The 20,226-nt window shown below is 33.5% G+C and overlaps 1 protein-coding gene across 1 annotated transcript in view; it reads left to right on the forward strand.

Moving 5' to 3' along the window:
- LOC129222146 (uncharacterized) overlaps positions 1-16,858 on the forward strand; it is a 63,518-nt gene extending 46,660 nt beyond the window's left edge. The window contains exons 6-9 of the mRNA XM_054856601.1: positions 3,145-3,207; positions 6,315-6,387; positions 7,004-7,094; positions 16,510-16,858. Coding sequence (XP_054712576.1) covers positions 3,145-3,207; positions 6,315-6,387; positions 7,004-7,094; positions 16,510-16,858 — 576 coding nt within the window. The remainder of the gene's footprint in view (positions 1-3,144; positions 3,208-6,314; positions 6,388-7,003; positions 7,095-16,509) is intronic.
- Positions 16,859-20,226: the final 3,368 nt, after the last annotated feature.

The following is a 20,226-nucleotide window of genomic DNA, read 5'->3' on the forward strand; positions in this document are numbered from 1 at the left end:
TACTTGCACAAAGTTCCCGTTGCGAGTCACAGGAAATTTCGGAATGTAGATTGCTTTTGAAAGTTCTACGAGGCTGAGTCGGAAACGAAGTTTGCCCTGGCAACTGTGGGCACAGGTGTGTATGGAAGTCAAACACTATAAGGAGATATAAAAATACGATACAGCTTTTTTTGTTAAAATAAGTACCAAGCACGTTGAGACGTTTGTAATACCGCTCGATAAGCTTCAAAAATCCCACCAAATAAACATCAGGGCTTTGTGTAGGATGATGCCACGCGGTGCTTTTCACTTCAGGGTCCCCTGCACCTACCACTATTTGTGGTTTAGCCAGTTGGATAGGACCCTGAAGACAGTTCTGACTTTTTGATCTAGACCAGTAACCGAGCAATCCCTTGTCCAACACCCCCAGAGGTGTCGTTTCACTTGGAGGAATTTGTGACCACGAGCATATTCACCTTTCAGAAGACGGTGAATCTTCGACCGGTTAGGATCACACCCGGGACCCTCCGATCGCAAGTCCGATGCCTTACCGATCAGGCCACCACTAAAATCCTCGATCCGTCTCTTAAGTGGCGACACGCTCCAGCGTCCGCCATTTTGTGTCGTTCCGCAACTTTCTTCCTATCTCAACTGTAGAAAAATACAGAGTTTCGCTCATTGAAAAGTATCTTTTTATCAACGAATATTTACAGATTTTTAATCGTAAATTATGTAACTGATAATATACATACAAAAATGTTGAATTTTACCTTCGTAAAATATTTTTTTTTGTTACTAAACCGAAGGATCCAGGGCTTTAGCCACTACGGCTCACTGCTACGCGGTACAGTGACACTGTCGAAACGGAAAAAGGCAATTTGGAAGAAATCATCTAAAAAAGCCGCCTCAGATCTGCTGGTGTTCTGATGTTTCACGATGACAATACGCGACTACACTTGGCGACGGCAACGCAAAACCACTTTGCAACTCTTGATTGGGAGCGCGTTGCGACCTCATTTTAACGTAGATAACACATTGAAAACTTGATCTCGCCTATTGTGGTCTGAGACTACACGTTGTCCTCTGCTTAAAACGGTATAAAAATTTTTTTAATCCGTCATTTACCTTTTTTTTCTTTTTTTAATTTTTTAAGACTTAATCTCACTTGTTGTCTCGAGTGATCAAAAAAGTTCAACATGGTAAATGTAAGTAACTTCTTTATTATCTGCCTAGGTTTTGACATAGAAAAATCTCACCAACTTACAGCTAGGTACCTATACTTAGGTCTCAGAAAATACGTAGGTCTGACAAATTTTAAATGAGATTAAAAAAAAAAAAAAAAAACCCTAAAATGCGAAATCACATTTCTTATTCCAAATCTCATCAAAATAAATAATTTTTAAAAATTATCTCAGTTTGTATTTGGTCCGGATTTCGGTCAGCACCTTCTGCAGAAGCTCCTATGAATACGGACGGTAGGGCGACCCTTAAGCTTTCTCCCCATTATTTGCAATAAATAACTCAAAATATGACGGAAGCATCCCTACAGAGAATAATGATTTTTTTCACAGCTTGTAAGCTCAAAAAAAGAGGCCACTAGAGAGCAAAATCATCGCCATGACCCACAGTGGCCCATTGTTGCTCCCTTGGCACAAAGTTGTACCGTTTTACGGCACGTTCTTATACCCCAAGAAAAGCAGCTGTAGCACGTTTTAAACTGTTAACAAATCATGACTTTTTAAGTTTCCATCAATTTAAACGACAACTAAACATTTGGACGTGTGATCTGCACTAAGTGTTTTTTTTTTTTTTTTTTGTACAGTAGAGTCTCAAGAACTCGACAAAAATTCGGCCACATTCTGGTTATACAAAAAAAAAAAAAAAAAAAAAAAAAACCTTGAAATACCTGTTTCCTGCATTCCCAATGGCCCGGCATTTTCAAACTCTGCCACTTTTCGGTATGCCTAATGCATATCAATGGAATGCCAACTTTTCGGCATTCTATTGTTTGGTTGAAAAATACTGGAGAAATAGTATATTGATGGCCATGAGTGCTAATTAGAAATTGATAGTTATTAAATGAATACAGCTCGAAGAAATTATTTTTATAAAGGGTTTTATGTTGTATTCACATTATATGAACGCTATGATGAAATTGAATGATTATGAAGTTTTGTTTATCAAAAACTTTTTTTAAATTTCAGTTTATCACTAACTCTTTAAAAATGTGTTTTCAAAACCTTTTTTTTTTTTAAATTTCCGAAATGAATCTGATTTACTGTCAATGAAGTTATTTCTTAAAAAGTGAAGGGATAGAAAAATGTAATTTTTTTGAAGGTGGTGTAAAAAAAGTAGTTAAATGGTTAAAAAGGCTTAACGCGTCGGTATTCACCAAACCAATTCTGGAAATTAGGAAAAATTATTACATACGTTGTGGAAGCTTCGAGCAGGTTCCCGGAAGAGGTTGCAATAAGCAAAGTGGTGGACAGCTTTAAGAGGGCCATTGATCATCATTGGGGATCAGTGGCGGGCGAGGGATAGCCAGAAACTCTTCACCTCAAAGGGAGATTCATTTTGAGCTTCAAGGGAGGAGTCCGGAACCGGGGACCACACCATTTCGTATGTCACTTTTGGAGACCAATAAATTGACTAGTACTAGCGCAGCTGGGCCTAGACATTCTCTTGATGGTCATTGCCCAGCTGCGCTAGTACTAGTCTCTTGATGGTCATTTGTATTTGTATTTTTCAAGTTTTTCACAATATTGTGATTAGAATTCCACACATCTTCTAATATGGTTCCGTAATTCTAACCTAATTACGGAACTTATTTAACCTCAGTCTAAAATGATTGCCTTTTTTATTTTTGAAATTCATTAATTTTAAAAAACATAATTTGAAAATTTATCGAAAGAAAAATTTATCAAAGCAGAAAGAAATTGGAACCTATAGTCGGGGCAATCCTAAGCAGACGGCACTGTGAAGGTTACGCAGATCTATAATCACAGCATTATGACGATGCCATTTTGAGCTTGCCCCATAGATGCAATATGTATAAGTTATTGAAATCACTTTAAAGTCATTCTTTTTCGTTTGTAATAATGTATCAATACCTTTCATGTTCATTTTAAGTGTAAATTAAAGTAAAGACTTTAAAAAATATTTCAGTCCTGTTGTGGCAGCATCGATATTCTGGTCATCATAGTTGTTGGATTCTTAACAGGATTAAGAGTAAGATTTACTTAGATGGTTTGTTACAATGCTTAGATTATTTGTTACAATGCTTAGATTATTTGTTACAATGCTTAGATTGTTAGTTACAATGCTTAGATTGTTAGTTACAATGCTTAGATTGTTAGTTACAATGCTTAGATTGTTAGTTACAATGCTTAGATTATTTGTTAAATTATTTAAATTATCTGTTACAATGCTTAGATTGTTTGTTACGATGCTTAGATTGTTAGTGACAATCCTTATATTATTTGTTGCAATGCTTAGATTGCTTGTTACATTGTCCTTACAAGTTTTTTAGTAGGATCTCATTAATAATTCTGTAGAATAAAGTTAATGAAATTCTGCAGTGTTCCCCCCTCCCCCAGTTTTTGTATTACCATTTAGTTTTGGAGAATAGTAGGAAATTTTTGGTTACTTGATAAATTTTCATTTTTTAAAATTTTAATTAGATTTTGAAATAAACACCTTCCAGCACCCTTTTATTGTTCTGAAAATTATGTCTAAGTAATTTTTGAAGGCTCAATAAAGTATATCAGGCAACTCATTTTTACATTCATGCACTCAGAAGAGGTAAATACAATAATAGACCCTTCCCAAAATGAATTAGTTGATTCAAAAATAAAAGTATGCAAAATTTCACTCATTATTTGTCTGCTCGAAAAGACGAGAAAACTCGTACTAAAGTACACTCATTTGTACATTGTCTATTTTCCTACTTTTTTAAAAATAATATAAGAAAAATCATATTTAAAACAGTTTTTTACTTTTTTTTTGATAAAAGAAAAGAAACTTTTTCAAGTCCAGAACTATGTGTTCTGTTTGTTCGAGGATTTTATGCAAAATTGGATTTGAGGACATCTATATTGGGCTGAGTTTTCCCCTTTTTTAAAAACTTTATATGTAACTGAATAACACCCTCCGAAATGAAATCGTAGCTACCACTCTGAGATGAGTAAAATCGGAAGCGAGGACTTGACTCTGTAAAAGAAAATATAAAATATCATGATTGAAACTCAGTCGCAAACTTGAATTTGTACCTCGAGAATTCGAGAAGGACTGAGGAATTGCACATTGCACATGTTTTACGCGTTCTAGATTGATGTAGAAATTAAGATAAATAAGTACCTTTGTGCTGAACTGTGAAGTAAGAAAAACAACTTAAAAAAAAGCACAAATTTGCCAATTACAGCAGACACGTGTTTCGGCGTTACAGGAAACGCTTTTTTCAATGCAAAAAGTAATGACCTTATGGATGAAAAGACATCCGATAAAAGCTAAAAGCGCATTACTTTATGCATTGAAAAAGGCGTTCCGTGTAACGCCGAAACACGTGTCTGCTGTAATTGGCAAATTTTTGCTTTTTTAATGATGTGGAAATTCTTTAAATGCCCAAAATTGACAATAGAAGCGGTTTACTTGTGCTGCCATCTGGTGTAAAAATAGGGAAAACTGATCAAATCTGATTTACATTTTTTTTTTAAGCTTTATATCATTACATGAAACATTGTGCGGATTTTGTGGATGTGTGTGATTGAGTGCATAGGAAAAGGGAATAATAAGGAGTACTATGCAGTTTAAAGGTCTTTGGATTACGTTTAAGAGTTTGTTTAAATCAAAAAATGAAACAATATTCCAATAATTATGCTTTTGATAACTGTTTAACGTTTCAAAAACTCTAGTTAAAAGTTTCCCCCAACGCGTACATAGGTAATAATTTATATTGATATTGATGTTGTACTGCTGGTTTTTGGAGAGTATAACTTCGAGCAAAATTAGTGCAGGCGTTCGGAAGTTTATTCAACCGATTTTCTCTTCATTTATAAAAATTGGGTGTTAATCTGAATTTTTTCAAACTGAAAAAAAAAAAAAAAAAGATAAAAACTGAGCTTCCATTTTTTTTCATGAAAATTAAGCACCCCCCCCCCCTCCCCCAACGTAATGAAATTTCTTTTTCACAATTATTACTTTAAAATGTTTTTCTGTTAAAGTAGAGATGGCGCCACTAAAAACTGTGCTATTGCGACCAAAAATAGTCAAAATAAATAATACCTAAAATAGCAAAAAATGTAGCAAAACGGAAAAACCTGAGGCATTTGAGCTGTTGTTTTTGAGTACTGAATTAATTCATTCTTTGAGCAATGATTTTTTTCAAATGCGATCTTCCTATTTGATTTTAAAATTCATGAAAAATGCTTATTGTATAAGACACCATGTATTATTTGGTTTACAGCATGGGTTTGGGTATGTCAGACAGTTGCAAAGATTGCAATAAATTCATGTGCAAAATTTGAAATGAATTCATTTACAAAATTTGTAATAAATGTTTCAAGCTCTTCAAACAAACGTCATCTTATGTAGTTAAATCCAGTCTTTTGAATGTCGTAAAAATATGAATAAAATTTATTCCCTCTATCAGCATCAAATGGAAAAATGTTTGTCTAAAAATGGCTGGGGGAAAAAAAAAAAAAAACCCTGCGCACAACATCTAGCTTCCACCAACCCTAAGCATTCAGCAGCTGGCATTCATTTGAATTTCGGCGGCTTAAATTGAAATTATGTCTCACAATCACGAATTGCGATTTGGGTAATTTTTTTTCTCCACAAATATCTCCTATTGCAATCATAATTACGAAAAAGGTAATTAGAATTTAAAACGTCAAAACTCAAATTAATGCCTGCTGCTGGATGCTAGATGATGTGTGCTGGATGCTGGATGTTATGAGCTTTGGATGGTATTTTTGTCCAAAGAGCATTATGTTAAAAGTAGAGAGGGTCGGATATTAAAAGGAGGCGTACAGCCCAATGTACAGTACTTCCACGTGTGGCCCATATTCGTAACTAATTTTGTGCCACAAAGTTTCTACTTTATAATTAGTGAAGTTTTGCCGCGTTATTTATGGTTAAAATCAAACTAAGAGGAATGCATAATTCTATGGCAGATACATTAAAATTTTTTGAAGAAGATATTAGTAACTCTAACTGCATTACCGTGCACATTTCCATCAAATGATTCTGAACAATAGGTTTGACTAAAAGCTGTGAGTTAAAAACTAGAAATTAATTGTGTTCTTAAACAACAACTGAATTTATTATTTTTTCAATAGGTGTACAGTGTTGTTTGTGTGTTTTCGTACTACAAAAAGGCTAAAAATGGGAGTCTTGATCTTTATGAACACAGTAAGTCAAGTCCTTCATTAAAAATTACATCATTCATTTGTTGATATTGATTGCTCATTTGCTTGTTCATAGAACTTGCACTCTGTTCACGAAAACGATAGACCGAAAGTAAACAAATAGGTTGCCAGAAAGTTTTTCGTTATGGGCCACTGCTTTCTCTCTCTATAAATGGGGGAAAAAAAAACCAATAATATTCGCATTCGCCGTCTTCTCTGCACCCATTTGTATTTATTCAAGCCAAACATGTAATTGAGGTCGCCAATGGTGAATTTCTTTGTTCACACCTACATTCTGTTCACGGAAAAGATAAACCGAAATCAACAGGCAGGTTGCCAGAAGGTTTGCCACTATGCCTCTTTTGAGGATTTTGTCTGGAAAAAAAATTAAAGGTGACGAATAGACTTCACTTTCACCATCTGCTTGGCACCGATTTGTTCTTGTTCAAGATAAACACGTGATTGATGACGCCAAATGGTAAAATTCTTTATTTACATCGTCTATCTCTCCCGTGAACGCAGTATAGACTATCTTTCTCGTGAAAGTAGTAAGCGTGTATCTTTTTTGTGAACGCAGTATAGTTACTTTTTCATTTTTAATGTACAAAAATTTATTGCAGAGCAAGTTACTGGCGATTCTGATACTTCTTCAAGAATAGAGCGATTAAAAATTCTTGATGACTACGGGCCAAAACCACTGATGGGAAAATAGTAAGTTTGACGAAAGTGAGTTTATAACTGCTTGCAAAAAATGCATAAAATATGTTTGAAGTAGCATTTTCTAGAACTAAATCTTCTTAGAAAGTTATGCATGATCTTTAGATATGTTAGAACTTACGTGTACTAAAACTTGTCAAAAGACAGAGATTAAATTCGATTTAAAAAGAGATAAAAAAGGTAAAAGGGAAATCCCTTTTGCCTTTTTTATCTCTTTTTAAATCGAAACAAGTAACCTTCTGTTGAGCAAAACGGTTTGATTACTTTTTCAATTTGCTATTATTTTATGAGAATTTTCTTCAAAAATAGGGCTCTAGACATAGCATTCATATTACTTCTCACAAGGCATGGAGGGGAGAACTTCATGTAATTGAAACTTTGGATATTAGAAATTAAATAGATATGTTTAATAGGACTTTCCAAGGGAAATTGGCTTGGTCGTCAAGTTTGGAAAAGAACTTGGCCGTTTTGGTCACTTTATTTTCTACATTTTCCGTTTTTAGTCTTCCATTATTTATTCTACTACACTGCAAAATAATAATAATAATAATAGTAATAATAATAAAAGTATACGAAAAAAGTAGACGTTTCTAAGTGTACATATGGGGCATTTGTGATTCATGAAATTTTCAAAAACAATTCCGAGTATTTCGGAATCCTCTTACTCTAGTTTTCAAAAACATTTCTGAATGTATTGTGCAGCTGCGGTTGATGAAATTTTCAGAAACGTTTCTGAGCATTGCGGAATCCTCGCTGTAATTTTCAAAAACGTTTTCAAACATTTCGGAAACGCCGTTTTTTTTTTTTTTTTTGAATTTTTATTTTTAAATCTGAACTGTGTAGCGCGGTGTACTATAACAGTTTTAATCGATTCTCTCACATCTAACAGTTTCAAAGCTATTAAACATGCGATTATGAAATCACTCGTTTTTTTTTTTTTTTTTTTTTTTTTGTGCTTTCTATGCAACATCCTGTACGATTTTCATCTGCAATGTCAGATCAATTTCATGGTTAATACTGAAAGAAGCAACTGAAATTTGTATAGTTAACATATACCAGTTAAGCTGTAATTAATAAGCGTTCATATAATTCGCAGTTTGTAGCTATTGAAATGCTAATGACAGAGATTCTGGATTACCAGCATAACACATGCACAGACACATAAAAAGTGGTTAAAACTACTAGTGGAAAATCTAAGTATAAAAGATTGCTGACTGAAGACATTAGGATGTGGCCATTAAAAATCTTTCCGTAGAAATCGACTTTTTCTGTACTATATTACAGGAATATTTTCTCATAAACAGAGAGAATTAAAATAAGAGAGAAAACCAAAAATATTGTAATAAAAAAGCTAACTAATTTTACTGTGCTTTAAATTTAGCTATTTTGTATATTCTTATATACTAAGAAGCTAAATCACTATTATTAAAAAACTAGAAAATCGCCCGTCAAGGTATGATGGGGGAAAATCGCTTCTACATTTGAACGAAGCAATTGCCTGTTTGGAGATATTTTGAGTTGAAATTTTAACCCTAACTTCAGTGGATTAACCCTAAACAACAAGAGACAGCCTTCATTATTGACCACTTTTTCGTTTCTTCATTCCTCTGAAATGACACAGTTTTTTCAGCAAAACAGTTAAGTTACCGGTTCCAGTTCAGTCTCGTCAAAATAAAGCATTTCCCTGTATGTCAAACACTAACAAAACATAGTATCAAATTATCATGCCGTGGAGCGGGTTTCATTGTTGATAACATCAGGAGCGTTACTCGATCATTCGCTATTATATATATAAGGATGCTTCGAAAATAAACTTGAGTTGTAAGTTAGAGTCAGCCCTGGAAATATACCAATTTTTAATCTATTTTAATTAAATTTGTAACTAAGGATTACAAAAAATATCAAACGAAAGAAAACTTGCGGATCAGCACTACAATGTCTACAGACATACTAAAAAAAAAAAAAAATACTAATCTCAGACTCCAATTCTTCAAATTTGGAGGATTAATTTGGTAAAATTTTAGTTTATAGTTGAATGTATAGTATAGTATTTTTGTTTAACTTTTTAAGGACGAAATGGAAGATAGCAGGAGAAGAAGTGATATGTACTATTTTGAATTTTATCCTTTACATTCTAAAATTATTAAATAAAAACAAAAAACCCCCGACTGTGTAAAAAAAAAAAAAAAAAATCATAAGCCCAGTAGTTTGTAATGTTATTAAGTACTACTGAATAACTACACCATTGAAATAGTTTTATAATCGTACACAGATAAGACAAATCATAAATTCAAAAGCAGAATAGCAGGATCAACGTCAGGGCCCATTCTTTTCTGAATCAAGGAACCCCGTAAAATTTGAATGGACCCCGACTGTTGATCCTTCTATTCTGCTTTTGAATTTATGATTTCTCTTATCTGTGTACGATTATAAAACTATTTCAATGGTGTAGTTATTCCGTAGTACTTAATAACATTCTAAACTACTGGGCTTACACATTTTTCTTTTTAGTTTTTTTGGTTTTTACGCAGTCGGGTTTTTTGTTTTTACTTAATAATTTGTTTATTTTACACTTCTTAGTTGATTTTCATTGTCTTAGTTATGATTATAAGACGGTACATTTCGCAGTCTTGTCATTTCATTGAGAGAATTTGTATCGTGAGGTTTATTAAGTAACTTGCGGTGGTCTAAGCCAGTGCTTTTCTACCTTTTTTACTTTGCGGCACACTTTAGAAATTTCAAGATCAACGGGGCACACTTAACTTAATTTCGCATTGGTAATATAGAAAAGTTTTCATCATTCACAGTTAAAAAGACGAGGGGGGGGGGAGGGGTTACTTTTTTCACATTTTTCATATGAATAAAACAATTATACTAACGTAGTGTATTTAAATTTATTTAGAAAGTAGAAATATTTCGAAAGTATTGAGGTTGATAATGAGCAACAAAAACTACCTATATCAGACTTTACAGAAAATTATACTTAATATGTTTTAAAATCACTTTTGTCAAACATGTGATTAAAGTGCACTTTGCAGTTAAACGAATTATCAAAAAATGTTTCAAGAAAGAAGCAAGCAAAAAATTAAAACTAAGCACCTAACTTTCGTTTGAAGCTAATGAGACACTTGAGCCTGCCTTGAGGAGCAAAGACGTTTGATGTTCGGCTCTATGCTGGAAAGAGCTACACGGTGTTCTTGATCCAGGCTCTTTAGAGATGATCTCTTGCTGTTTTTTTTATAAGTATGAGGGCTGAGAAGCTGAGTTCGCAAAGATATCTAGTTGAAAATGGTAGCAGAACATCAATAGCAAGACAAGAGATGGTCTTGTCTTGCTATTACACAAGTTATCACCATTATATGGTGGGATACTCATTTTTAACCAGCAACCAAAATCCACAGATGAAGAGAATGGATCGCGAATTAAGTCGTACTGTTCTATGTTAGTGTTCTTGAAATAGTGCAAACTTGTCCTGAAGTATGACTAAAATCTTCTGCCACCACATTCAGCAGCTTTCCATGCCATTTCCTTCACATACCATGTTGACGGTCCGTTTGAACATGTCCAACGAGCCACGCTCTACTACTTTCCACAACTGAATTTTTGATTTGAACCAGTTCATCTTGTCCATACATGTAACCAAATTCTCTCCTTGTCCTTGCATTTTCCGATTCAATTTGTTAAGGTGTTCAAAAATGTCAGCCATGTACGCTAGTTTTTTCAGCCAATATTTGTCTTGCAACAAACTGGCGTAATGCATTTCGCTTTTAGAAAAAACTGTCGTACTTCGTTCCTCAATTCAAAAATTCTTGATAGTACCTTACGACCTGAAAGCCAGCGAATCTCTGTATGAAGAAGTAGTGAGTGTTGATCTGCCCTCATTTCTTCACAAAGTACGTTGAAAAGGCGGGAATTAAGCGGACTCGATTTTAAGAAAGTCACGATTTTCACGACTTCAGCTAAAGCTGACTTCAGCTCACCTGATAAGTTCCTTGCCATGAGAGCGTCACGATGGAAGAAACAGTGTATGGTTTGAACACTTGGAGTTACGATTTTTCACATTTGGCAGGAACTCCTTGATATATCCTGTCATTGCAGCAGCTCCGTCGTTACAAACACTTTTGCGACTGGATCCCGTTACTTTTCAGATATTCATCTGTAACGCAGAATACCTCATCACCGGCTGCACGTTGGGGAAGTTCTTTGCAGAAAAGATAATGGTCTTTAATGCTTCCCTCATCAACAAAGCGTACAATAGCAATGAGTTGTGCACCGCTTCCGATGTCTGTTGATTCATCAACTTGAAATGCAAATTTTTCAGCTACTCGTAATTTCTCTACCAAAGTTGTTTTTATGTCACCCGACATGTCATCAATTCTTCTCCTGATAGTGTCGTCAGAAAGTGGCACTCGGACCACCCCCTTCTCTGCACCGGGTCCTAGCATTTCCGGTACAGTTTCTTTGCACGTTGGTAAAATAAGCGTTTCACCGATAGTGTGTGGATATTTCGTTTTGGCAACTAACCGTGCAACATTATAGCTATCCTGCAATCGCTTGAAGTAACCGATGTCTTTGCATGGGTGAGAAGAATGTTTAGTCGACAGGTGATGTTTTAATTTGCTAGGGGGACCATCGCTTCATTTGAAAGTTTCTCTCCGCAAATGAGACACTGAGGGCTTTGTGATTTTACATCTCCGATCCACGTAAAACCGAAAGCCAGGTATCCTTTCTTGTACTGCCTACTCAGTGACTTAGCCTTTTTACTTGGAGGTCCATCTGTATCGATACATTCAGTCGCAGACTTAGCAGCTGATGAGCCTTCTCTAACCAAGAATTTTTCCATATCACATTCGTTATAAAAGCGGATGTTTTGCGCCCATCCGAATAACACACTGAGAGATGAAGACAAGCCAGAATGTCGCTGCTGATGATTTGAGCACGAAAAAGTGAATAATATTTGTGTCTAAAATAAGCTGAATAAATAATAATAATAAAACTAATAAACGAACATAAGTCAGAAAAAAAAATTCTTTCGCTTTACTCTCAGAATTGTTCAAACAGCAATAACCGGAAATATTCATTCGTCCTAGATTTTGTTTTTACAGTTAAATTTTTTTTTGTTTTCTTTTAATTTCCATTTCGTTAAGCCTCAGAACCAAGCTTCGAGAAACTGCGATAGAATGGAATTAGTATCGGAACTGGAAAAGAAGAAAACAAAAGCTAAAGCTGGGACTAAAACTCTGGGCGGGAGGGAACGATCCCTGCCTTGGGGAGGGGCGATACTCCCGTTTGCGAAAGATTTAGAAAAATATTTGTTTAATTAGTTGACTTCGTGGAAATTAGAATCCGTTTTTTAAAACTGAAAGTAATAGGATCACAAGAAGTTTAAAAGAGGTGAGGCAGCAAATCCCGCCTCTCCCCTTGTTAGGCATGTCGCTATTCGGTAGTAACTTTAAAATAAAATACTCTCCTTTTTTTTAAAATATAACTACGAAAATACCGCGGCACGCCGGGTTCCTTGTCGCGGCGCACCAGTGTGCCGCGGCACACCGGTTGCGAAGCCCTGGTCTAAGCTACTGATAACTAGTCCCTCTAGGGATCCAACTCGGCTTAAAGCTACATGTGCTTAACCTTCAGCAAAAATGCGCGAACTTAAGTCAACCTCAGCACAGCTATATAAACAGCCAGTATAACTCATGATGAGGCGAGCTAGGAAACGTCGTCAGTCAAATCCTTCTTGCAAAACTAAAAAAGCCTGTCAAGAAAGTACACATCGCGAAACTCAGTCCCTTGAATCATGACAAAAACAAATGCAACATGTTAGAGATGAAAATCGAATTCGTAGACTTTCTTTCTTTTGGTGCTTATTGCACGGGTTTATTTTGATGAGGACTACAATCTGAGTGTCTTGCCTCCCTTACGCATGATATATTTTTTATTACAGTACAGCATACATATAAAGAACACATGAAAGAATTTACATCAGAAAGAGGGGAAAGTACATCCGGAGCGACGGTGTCTTGACCCACCGCCTCAAGTGGGAGAAGCAATCGCTTAGACCACTAGGCCATTGAGACCACAGTTAGTAGACGTAGTAACCAAAAAATTTCAGGCAGCGAAAACTATCTACATTTCTCGCACGCAGGTAGCGTGCGACACGATCCCAAACTGACAAAATGGCAACTAGAACTGGTTGTTGATATGGTAAATTTTAATTACTGTCATGTGTTTAGAGACACTCCCAAGGCTAAGACAAATCGATTGACGTAAGAATTACCAAAATTGGGCCAAGGCGTTTAGCCTGTACGATGCCACATAAGAACATACATGCATACACTTATAAACACTCTCCTTTACTCTCCTTTGCGTCACGCACGCGCAGTCGGGTAAAAAATAACAAAGTACTCATGTGTATTATTTTAAAATTCTAGTTTTTGCCGATATTTTACGACGTTGAATTTTTGTCCCAATAAGTAGAAAGCGTGAAAAAGCATCATCAACTTTAGAGGGGCGGGACTTATGATAATTCAGTCTGATTATAGTACATTCGAAACATTAATCAATGATAGCGATATCTACCCATTTGGAAATAGATTTTTAATTAACTTATAATAAAAGGTTTCAGTTAAATAGCAATTATTTTTTACACTGACTTATAATAACAATTATTCTTGTTATAATAACCATAATCCAAATTTATGTATTACTTGTGTTACAGAACTGATAATCATGATTTTTTAACATATTCTTAATCTTATTTTAGTAATACTTACAATGTTCCCAGTCTTAGTCACGACGTGAATTTTTGTGTCTTCTTTTTTTCTACAAAGTCCTGAATAATTTATTTAACTGCTCCGGCATTGTTAACTCCTTCAAATTTGCTGTTGTAAATAGAACTCTTAGGAGTCTCATTCATGTTTTAAAACTATTAAAAAAAAATAAATAAATTACGTTAATGATTTTTATCTTTTATTTTACAAAATTTTTAACATTCATTGCCGTGGTTTAGATATTTTCAACCTGCCATTTTTTAAATTTAAGCGTAGATGTTTGAATATTTTAAATAAATAATTTGTTTTAATTGTTATTTTTATGTTGTTTGCCACTGTAATTGGATTTTCTCTGTAGTGTGCAATATTTTTTAAATAAATAAATTGATAAATAAATAACAATAAAATCATAATAAAAGCTAGAACAATGACACATAAAATGAATTTCTGAGAAAACAAAAAGAAACACATTGAAAAAAATAAAGAACGCATCACAACAATTTTTTTCAAACTCTAAAAATACAAATATTTTTACAGCGATTTGAAAATGCTCTACTAACGGCTAGTAACTTATTAATTGAGTAAGGGAAAATTTAAAATAATTCTAACACCGATATTTGCTACATTCCCTTTTAAGTGACACTTTTCTTCATTCGAAAATAAAATAAGAAAATTGCAAAATGATCGAGAGGAAAACAATGATGTTAAACAAACATAAACTCCAAAAACTAGATAATAAAAACTCCATTGCTTTAAATGTATCAACTTTCGCATCGCGTTCCTAAGATGTACATAATTTCAAATCGTTGTAAATATTTGTATTATTTCTTGAAGATATTTTGTTATTCAAATATTTCTATTATTCTTTTGTGTTAGCTATTATTTGAAAGTAAAAATCTTGCACGCAACTGTTTTTGTTAGCATTGGATGGAAATATTTGATTTTTTCATTACAAATATTTGTATTCAATCGATTTTTTTTAAAGGTGTTATTCGAGTGTTTTTATTAATTTTGGAAAATATTTTATAGCTAAACAGTATATTCATTAGATACTGCTTACTCTTTTTATTCAATTGTATTTCGTTCTTTCACTTTTGAAAATATTAAGTTTTTGATCCTTCCTAAATATTTCGGACAATATTTTCATCGAAAAATTTATTTCACATTAACTTACACTGCATCAGTAAAATTATATCTCCTTTTACCAGTGTGATGAATTTTTACGCATGCGGGTATTCTGAAAAATATATCATTTTCTAAAAATCTCTTAGAACAATAATGTTTTAATGAAACATTGTTTTTTGGTTCATTGTATTTATTACCTTCGATGCTTTAGCAATGATCACAAATCATTTGAAATTTGGTATCCCCAAAAACAATGCAATATTCTATGAAGAAGTTGATTAATTAACTATTAATTATTAGTTTGTTCCAGTTTTGATCAACATTTTTGCATAAATCCTCTAATATGAGGACGATAAACGTTTTTGCAAAAAGTAAAATCTATAGAAACCCCTGATTTTTCTGCATTTGATAAAATTTGTTCCGGTGTTTCAAGGTAATTAGAGGAGAATTGTAATTGTTTTTAATTAATTTTATTCTAAAATCTTGGTGAGTCTTCAATTAAAAATTCATTGCTGATCATAGCTTTTATTAATATGTATCTCAAATTTTTAAAGCAATTTAAGTGTGGTGATTAGTGTATGCAAGGCACGTTACAGATTTGCAAACTTTCAATGTAAATGCTGGAAACTGCAAATAAAATGTTAGTTTGAGTTGCAACTTTTTAGCAGAAATGTGTTTTCATTTCTGCTTGGCTCATCCATGGTGTATTTTGTAATGGACTATGTGGGGGTTTACAGTTTATTCGAAGGGAAATATATATATGATAGTTGGTTATATTATCACATTAAAAATATTCTGTTTGCATTGAACTTACGTTGCGCATAGAAATTGTAAATAAAGCTCCATGTTTTTAGGTTTCAGTGTTATTTATCGTGCAGTTTATTGCTAATTTTAAGCTAATTTTATCGACTAAATACATTTGCCGAATTCGTCATTGTCAATTTAACCGTCTCTGTGATTGCCTGATCAAATTACTTAAAATTGATTGAAACATTTCAGGCACATAATACTGAAAATCAGAAAATAATTAATGAAATAAAAAAAAGTTTTAATATATCATGTTTTTAATGTGAACAAAAATGTATAACCCAATTTCTCTAAGCTTCATACAAATTCAAAGTCCTGTACAATTTCAGAATTTCGTAGATTGTCCGGAAAATTTGTGATTGTGAGTTTTTAAAAGTATCAAAATACTTCGAAGCTTTAAAAGGCAAAACATAGGGCGAAGAACTAAATAATTATAATTGTAAAAGATAGCTATCAATGAGAAAACTTACACCTCCGTTTATACTATTAGCAGAAAGATAAAACTGTTAGTTAAATTCTAAATGCATCTATTGTTTCTGCGCGGCTCATATTTTTCTTTCTAAAGCTTACCAGTATTTTGAGCCGGAAAAATTCGAAATGACGGGCTTGTTTACACTATTGCTAGTTTCTAGTTTGCCAATGGACAGATTTTGTACGAAACTTCACAATCGCTGTTTTTCATTTAAGAAGAATGTATTTTTTTCCAGCTCAAAGAGGACCGGGGCCGTTTATGCTCGTCCAGAGAGGAGTCGAATGGGGTCTGCTACGGCTTCAACCACCTATGACGAAGAGCTTACAGATCTTAAAATTCAGGCAGCAGACATGCCTATGGAAATGCAAAGATCGGCTGTTTTCAGTGCCACTCAAGCCATTAAACTTTACACGACAGAGAAACACATAGCAGAGAGCATAAAGCAAGACTTTGACCAAATGTACCATCCCACCTGGCACTGCATAGTTGGGAGAAACTGGGGCAGCTGTGTCACGCATTCGAAGCAGTGCTACATCAGACTAGCCTACAAAGACTTGACAATTTTGCTCTATAGATCAACGTGATGATTTTTAGGGCGATATTAATTCGTCAGTTTATGAAAGAAGTAATGTCCACGAACTATGTTACAAAGAAAGTAGTGTTTAAAGATGCTATATGAGGCAGTGACAAGCAAAGGAATGTAAGTGGCAAAATTAAAAACTTGGAGATAAACCAGTACAAATGGTAGGTGAACTTCTCCTCTGTCTTGCGGAAAGAAATAGTGCTATAGTAGCCCTGGTAGGGACTGCTATACAGCATGATTTAGAAAAAAAAAATTGAATGAAAGCCTACCTAGGACCTTATCTTTAAACGCGTTTTCCTTGAAACTTTATAAATACAACTTACATTCCTTTGTTTCTCACGGCCTCATATGATCTAATGACATACCCTCTTACATTGATCATCCAGTCATCTGTAGCATTTACTGTACCGTGACCGAAATATTATAAACACAACCAAAATCTAAGAAACAATCAAATGAAGATGTTCCAACCAAAACTACACAAGTCAATTTTTAATAAAAATTGAGTTAGCCGCAGATTTAAATACTACAGGATAGTTCCTACAACACTGTACTGTTAGTTTCGGAAAACGAAAGTCATGTTGTATTTAAATTCTGTTTTAAAACTTAGAGTCCTAAATTAAACAAGAACCATAGACTTGTTCATGGCTCCACTAGATGGCGCTCATACTTTCGGCCTTGGCAATTTATGACTTTTCTGTGTTAAACCGATGCAACTTATGATCTGCCATGCATTCCCTAATCAATGTCAACGTTTCAAAGAATGTTTATATTTGATTGAACGTCGCTCATTTTGACAGCAAGAGGCGCTGAACGGAACCCCTGTATCCACCAAACAATGGCAACGTAACGGAAACAGGGGTTCCCTGTAGCGCCCTCTTTGTTGCCATGAGTTTCAGCAATTGTCACGGCTTGTAAAAATTAAGGGCCATGACTTGTTCAATCAAAAAACATGTCCATTTGGCCAATAGGATGCCCCATTTTTGTCACGTGACATAGAGCTGAAGTACACTGTCAAACTTTGCTACTTGCTGTTGAGGGTATGGTGGACTTCTGTGAGTATTTTTCGATTCTTAATTAGTTCAAAAACAAACATGACCCTTACGATTTTAACAAAAGGAAAATATGTCCATTAGATCCAATCAAATGAAAACATAGGCTAATTAAAGAAATAATTACAGGTTTATTAGACTTCCAACAAAACTTTCTCTGAAGAATATTTATAACACTGAATAAATCTAAATAAAAACATACATACGTTTTTTTTTATAAAAGGTTATTCAGAAACACGTTTTTCGTGAATTCCCAAAAGTCGTTTAGAATGGAGATGTGTGGTTTTGATTAATATCTTCTCAAATATGAATATGGATGATAGGAATTTTTAGTGTCAGTATTTCCAAAATATTTTTAGCATTTTTTTAAATTTGGAATTTGATTAATTTCCGTAGCCACTACAGAAACGTAGCAGTTGGAGGGTATGTCTAATGATGAATGGTTTGATGATCGTTCAATTGGACAGAAATGTGTCTTTTGTAATCGTGACTAAGTTTTGTTTGCTTCAGTAGTTTGTTTTTAGATTGGCTAAAGGTTTTATGGGCATGGAAGTGTTTGAATAGGATGGCAGTTGAAGGGACACAAATTGGTTATTCTGGCTGTATCAGCAGCTGACAAAGAGCATTTGATGATCAAATTTTTAATGTTACCTCTTTATTGAACAGCTGTAAGTTACTTTTACTATATCGGTTTATATTGACCAAATCTTAACTATTTATTGCTGTTGATGCTATTTTTCTTCCTAAAGAATTTCACTATTGCTCCAAAGAATGTATGTAAAGTCTGCTAAGTACATTTGACAATGTATACTCTTTCAAATAAATGGAGGAAACATTTTAACGCAAGTTTGTTGGAAGTAGTAAGAGTCAAATGTGAGAAACGCAGTAAATTTTTAAAGTTTTTGACTTGCTTGTCTTTCGTAAAAAAACAAAAACTTAAATCCGAAATAATGTTCCAGGTTTTTTATTTTTCGACTTTTCCTCGCTATTTATTTTTATAGATGATTCATGTTAATATTTTTATCAAACAGTTACATCTCATTTAAATTCATTATAAACACCGGTAACTCATTTATATACAAATGCATTTTGTACAATCTTTCATTTACTGTCTAATCAATTTAATATAATTGAATACAGTCGAACTAATTTAATGCTTGCTTCTCCCAAATAGTTAATACGTCATCAATTAGTTTAACAGTATCTTTCAAAGTACCTTCATTAATTACGACTGTTTAAGATTAAACTTAGAAATTAGCTAGTTTCGAAGAAAAAATATTTTTATTTCTCCTAAATACTTTTTTTATTGGCGATTTTTTCCCCTGGTATTCCGGTTACATCTGTTTATTATAGCACATCCTTATTCAAATAAGAACGTTTCGCAATAATATTTTCTATGTATATTCATGTATGTATTGCAGTAAGGAAAAAAAGTATGTCTTGAAAGTGTAGTATATAAATTTGTTTAAGCATGTTGTTTACCCAGTTAATAATTGTGGTACCCAACTTCATTAACTGCAATCATGGAATGATAATCCAAGTCTTGCAGTTATTTTACAGTGAAATACCCTGAAAGAATATTAGGAGAGAAATTTTGCCGAAAACAGCATCTGACAATGCATTATTTATTTGTAAAAGATTGAGTTTCAATGTGCTTGTAAATACTACTGAATATTGAAATTATGTCAGTAAATTATTTTACACTCTTGTATTGAATTCATTATTTGATATCTTTACTTTCTTTGGTCCAAAATGAGGAATTTCAGCTTTAAAGTTAGTTTTAGTTTCTCATTTTATTTTCTTTCAAACAAAAAGGTTTCTCACTTTTTTAAAATGTTATATTTTTTAACATTATCTATTATTATTTATTATTATAACTAAGAGCAGTTCTCACTCCACAGATTAATTTATTTTTTGATTATTGCTTCATTTTTAATGGTATAACTTTAAAAATATTACGATTCATTAGTGTTCCTTTTGTATAAGACTTAGAATGAAAAAGATATGAAAAGATAGATTTAAATTTGTATAAAATTATTGCTTTCATAAACACGGAGAAATCAGTGCTGCAATCAATGTTTGCGAAAGCTTTTATTTGTGAGAAATGAACTCAAGGTAAATCATTGTTATTATTACTTAACTAGAAAATCGCCCGTCAAAATATGACGGGTGAAAATTGCTTCAACATTTGAACGAAGCAATTGTCTGTTTGGTGGTATTTTGATCGTTGAAATTTTAACCCTAAATCCAGTGAACTAACCCTTAACTCCAGTAGATAGCGTTAGTTGTTGACCACTTTTTCGTGTCTTTATTCTCC

This window comes from Uloborus diversus, chromosome 5 (genome assembly GCF_026930045.1).
Source record: "Uloborus diversus isolate 005 chromosome 5, Udiv.v.3.1, whole genome shotgun sequence".
In the NCBI taxonomy this organism is placed as follows: domain Eukaryota; kingdom Metazoa; phylum Arthropoda; class Arachnida; order Araneae; family Uloboridae; genus Uloborus; species Uloborus diversus.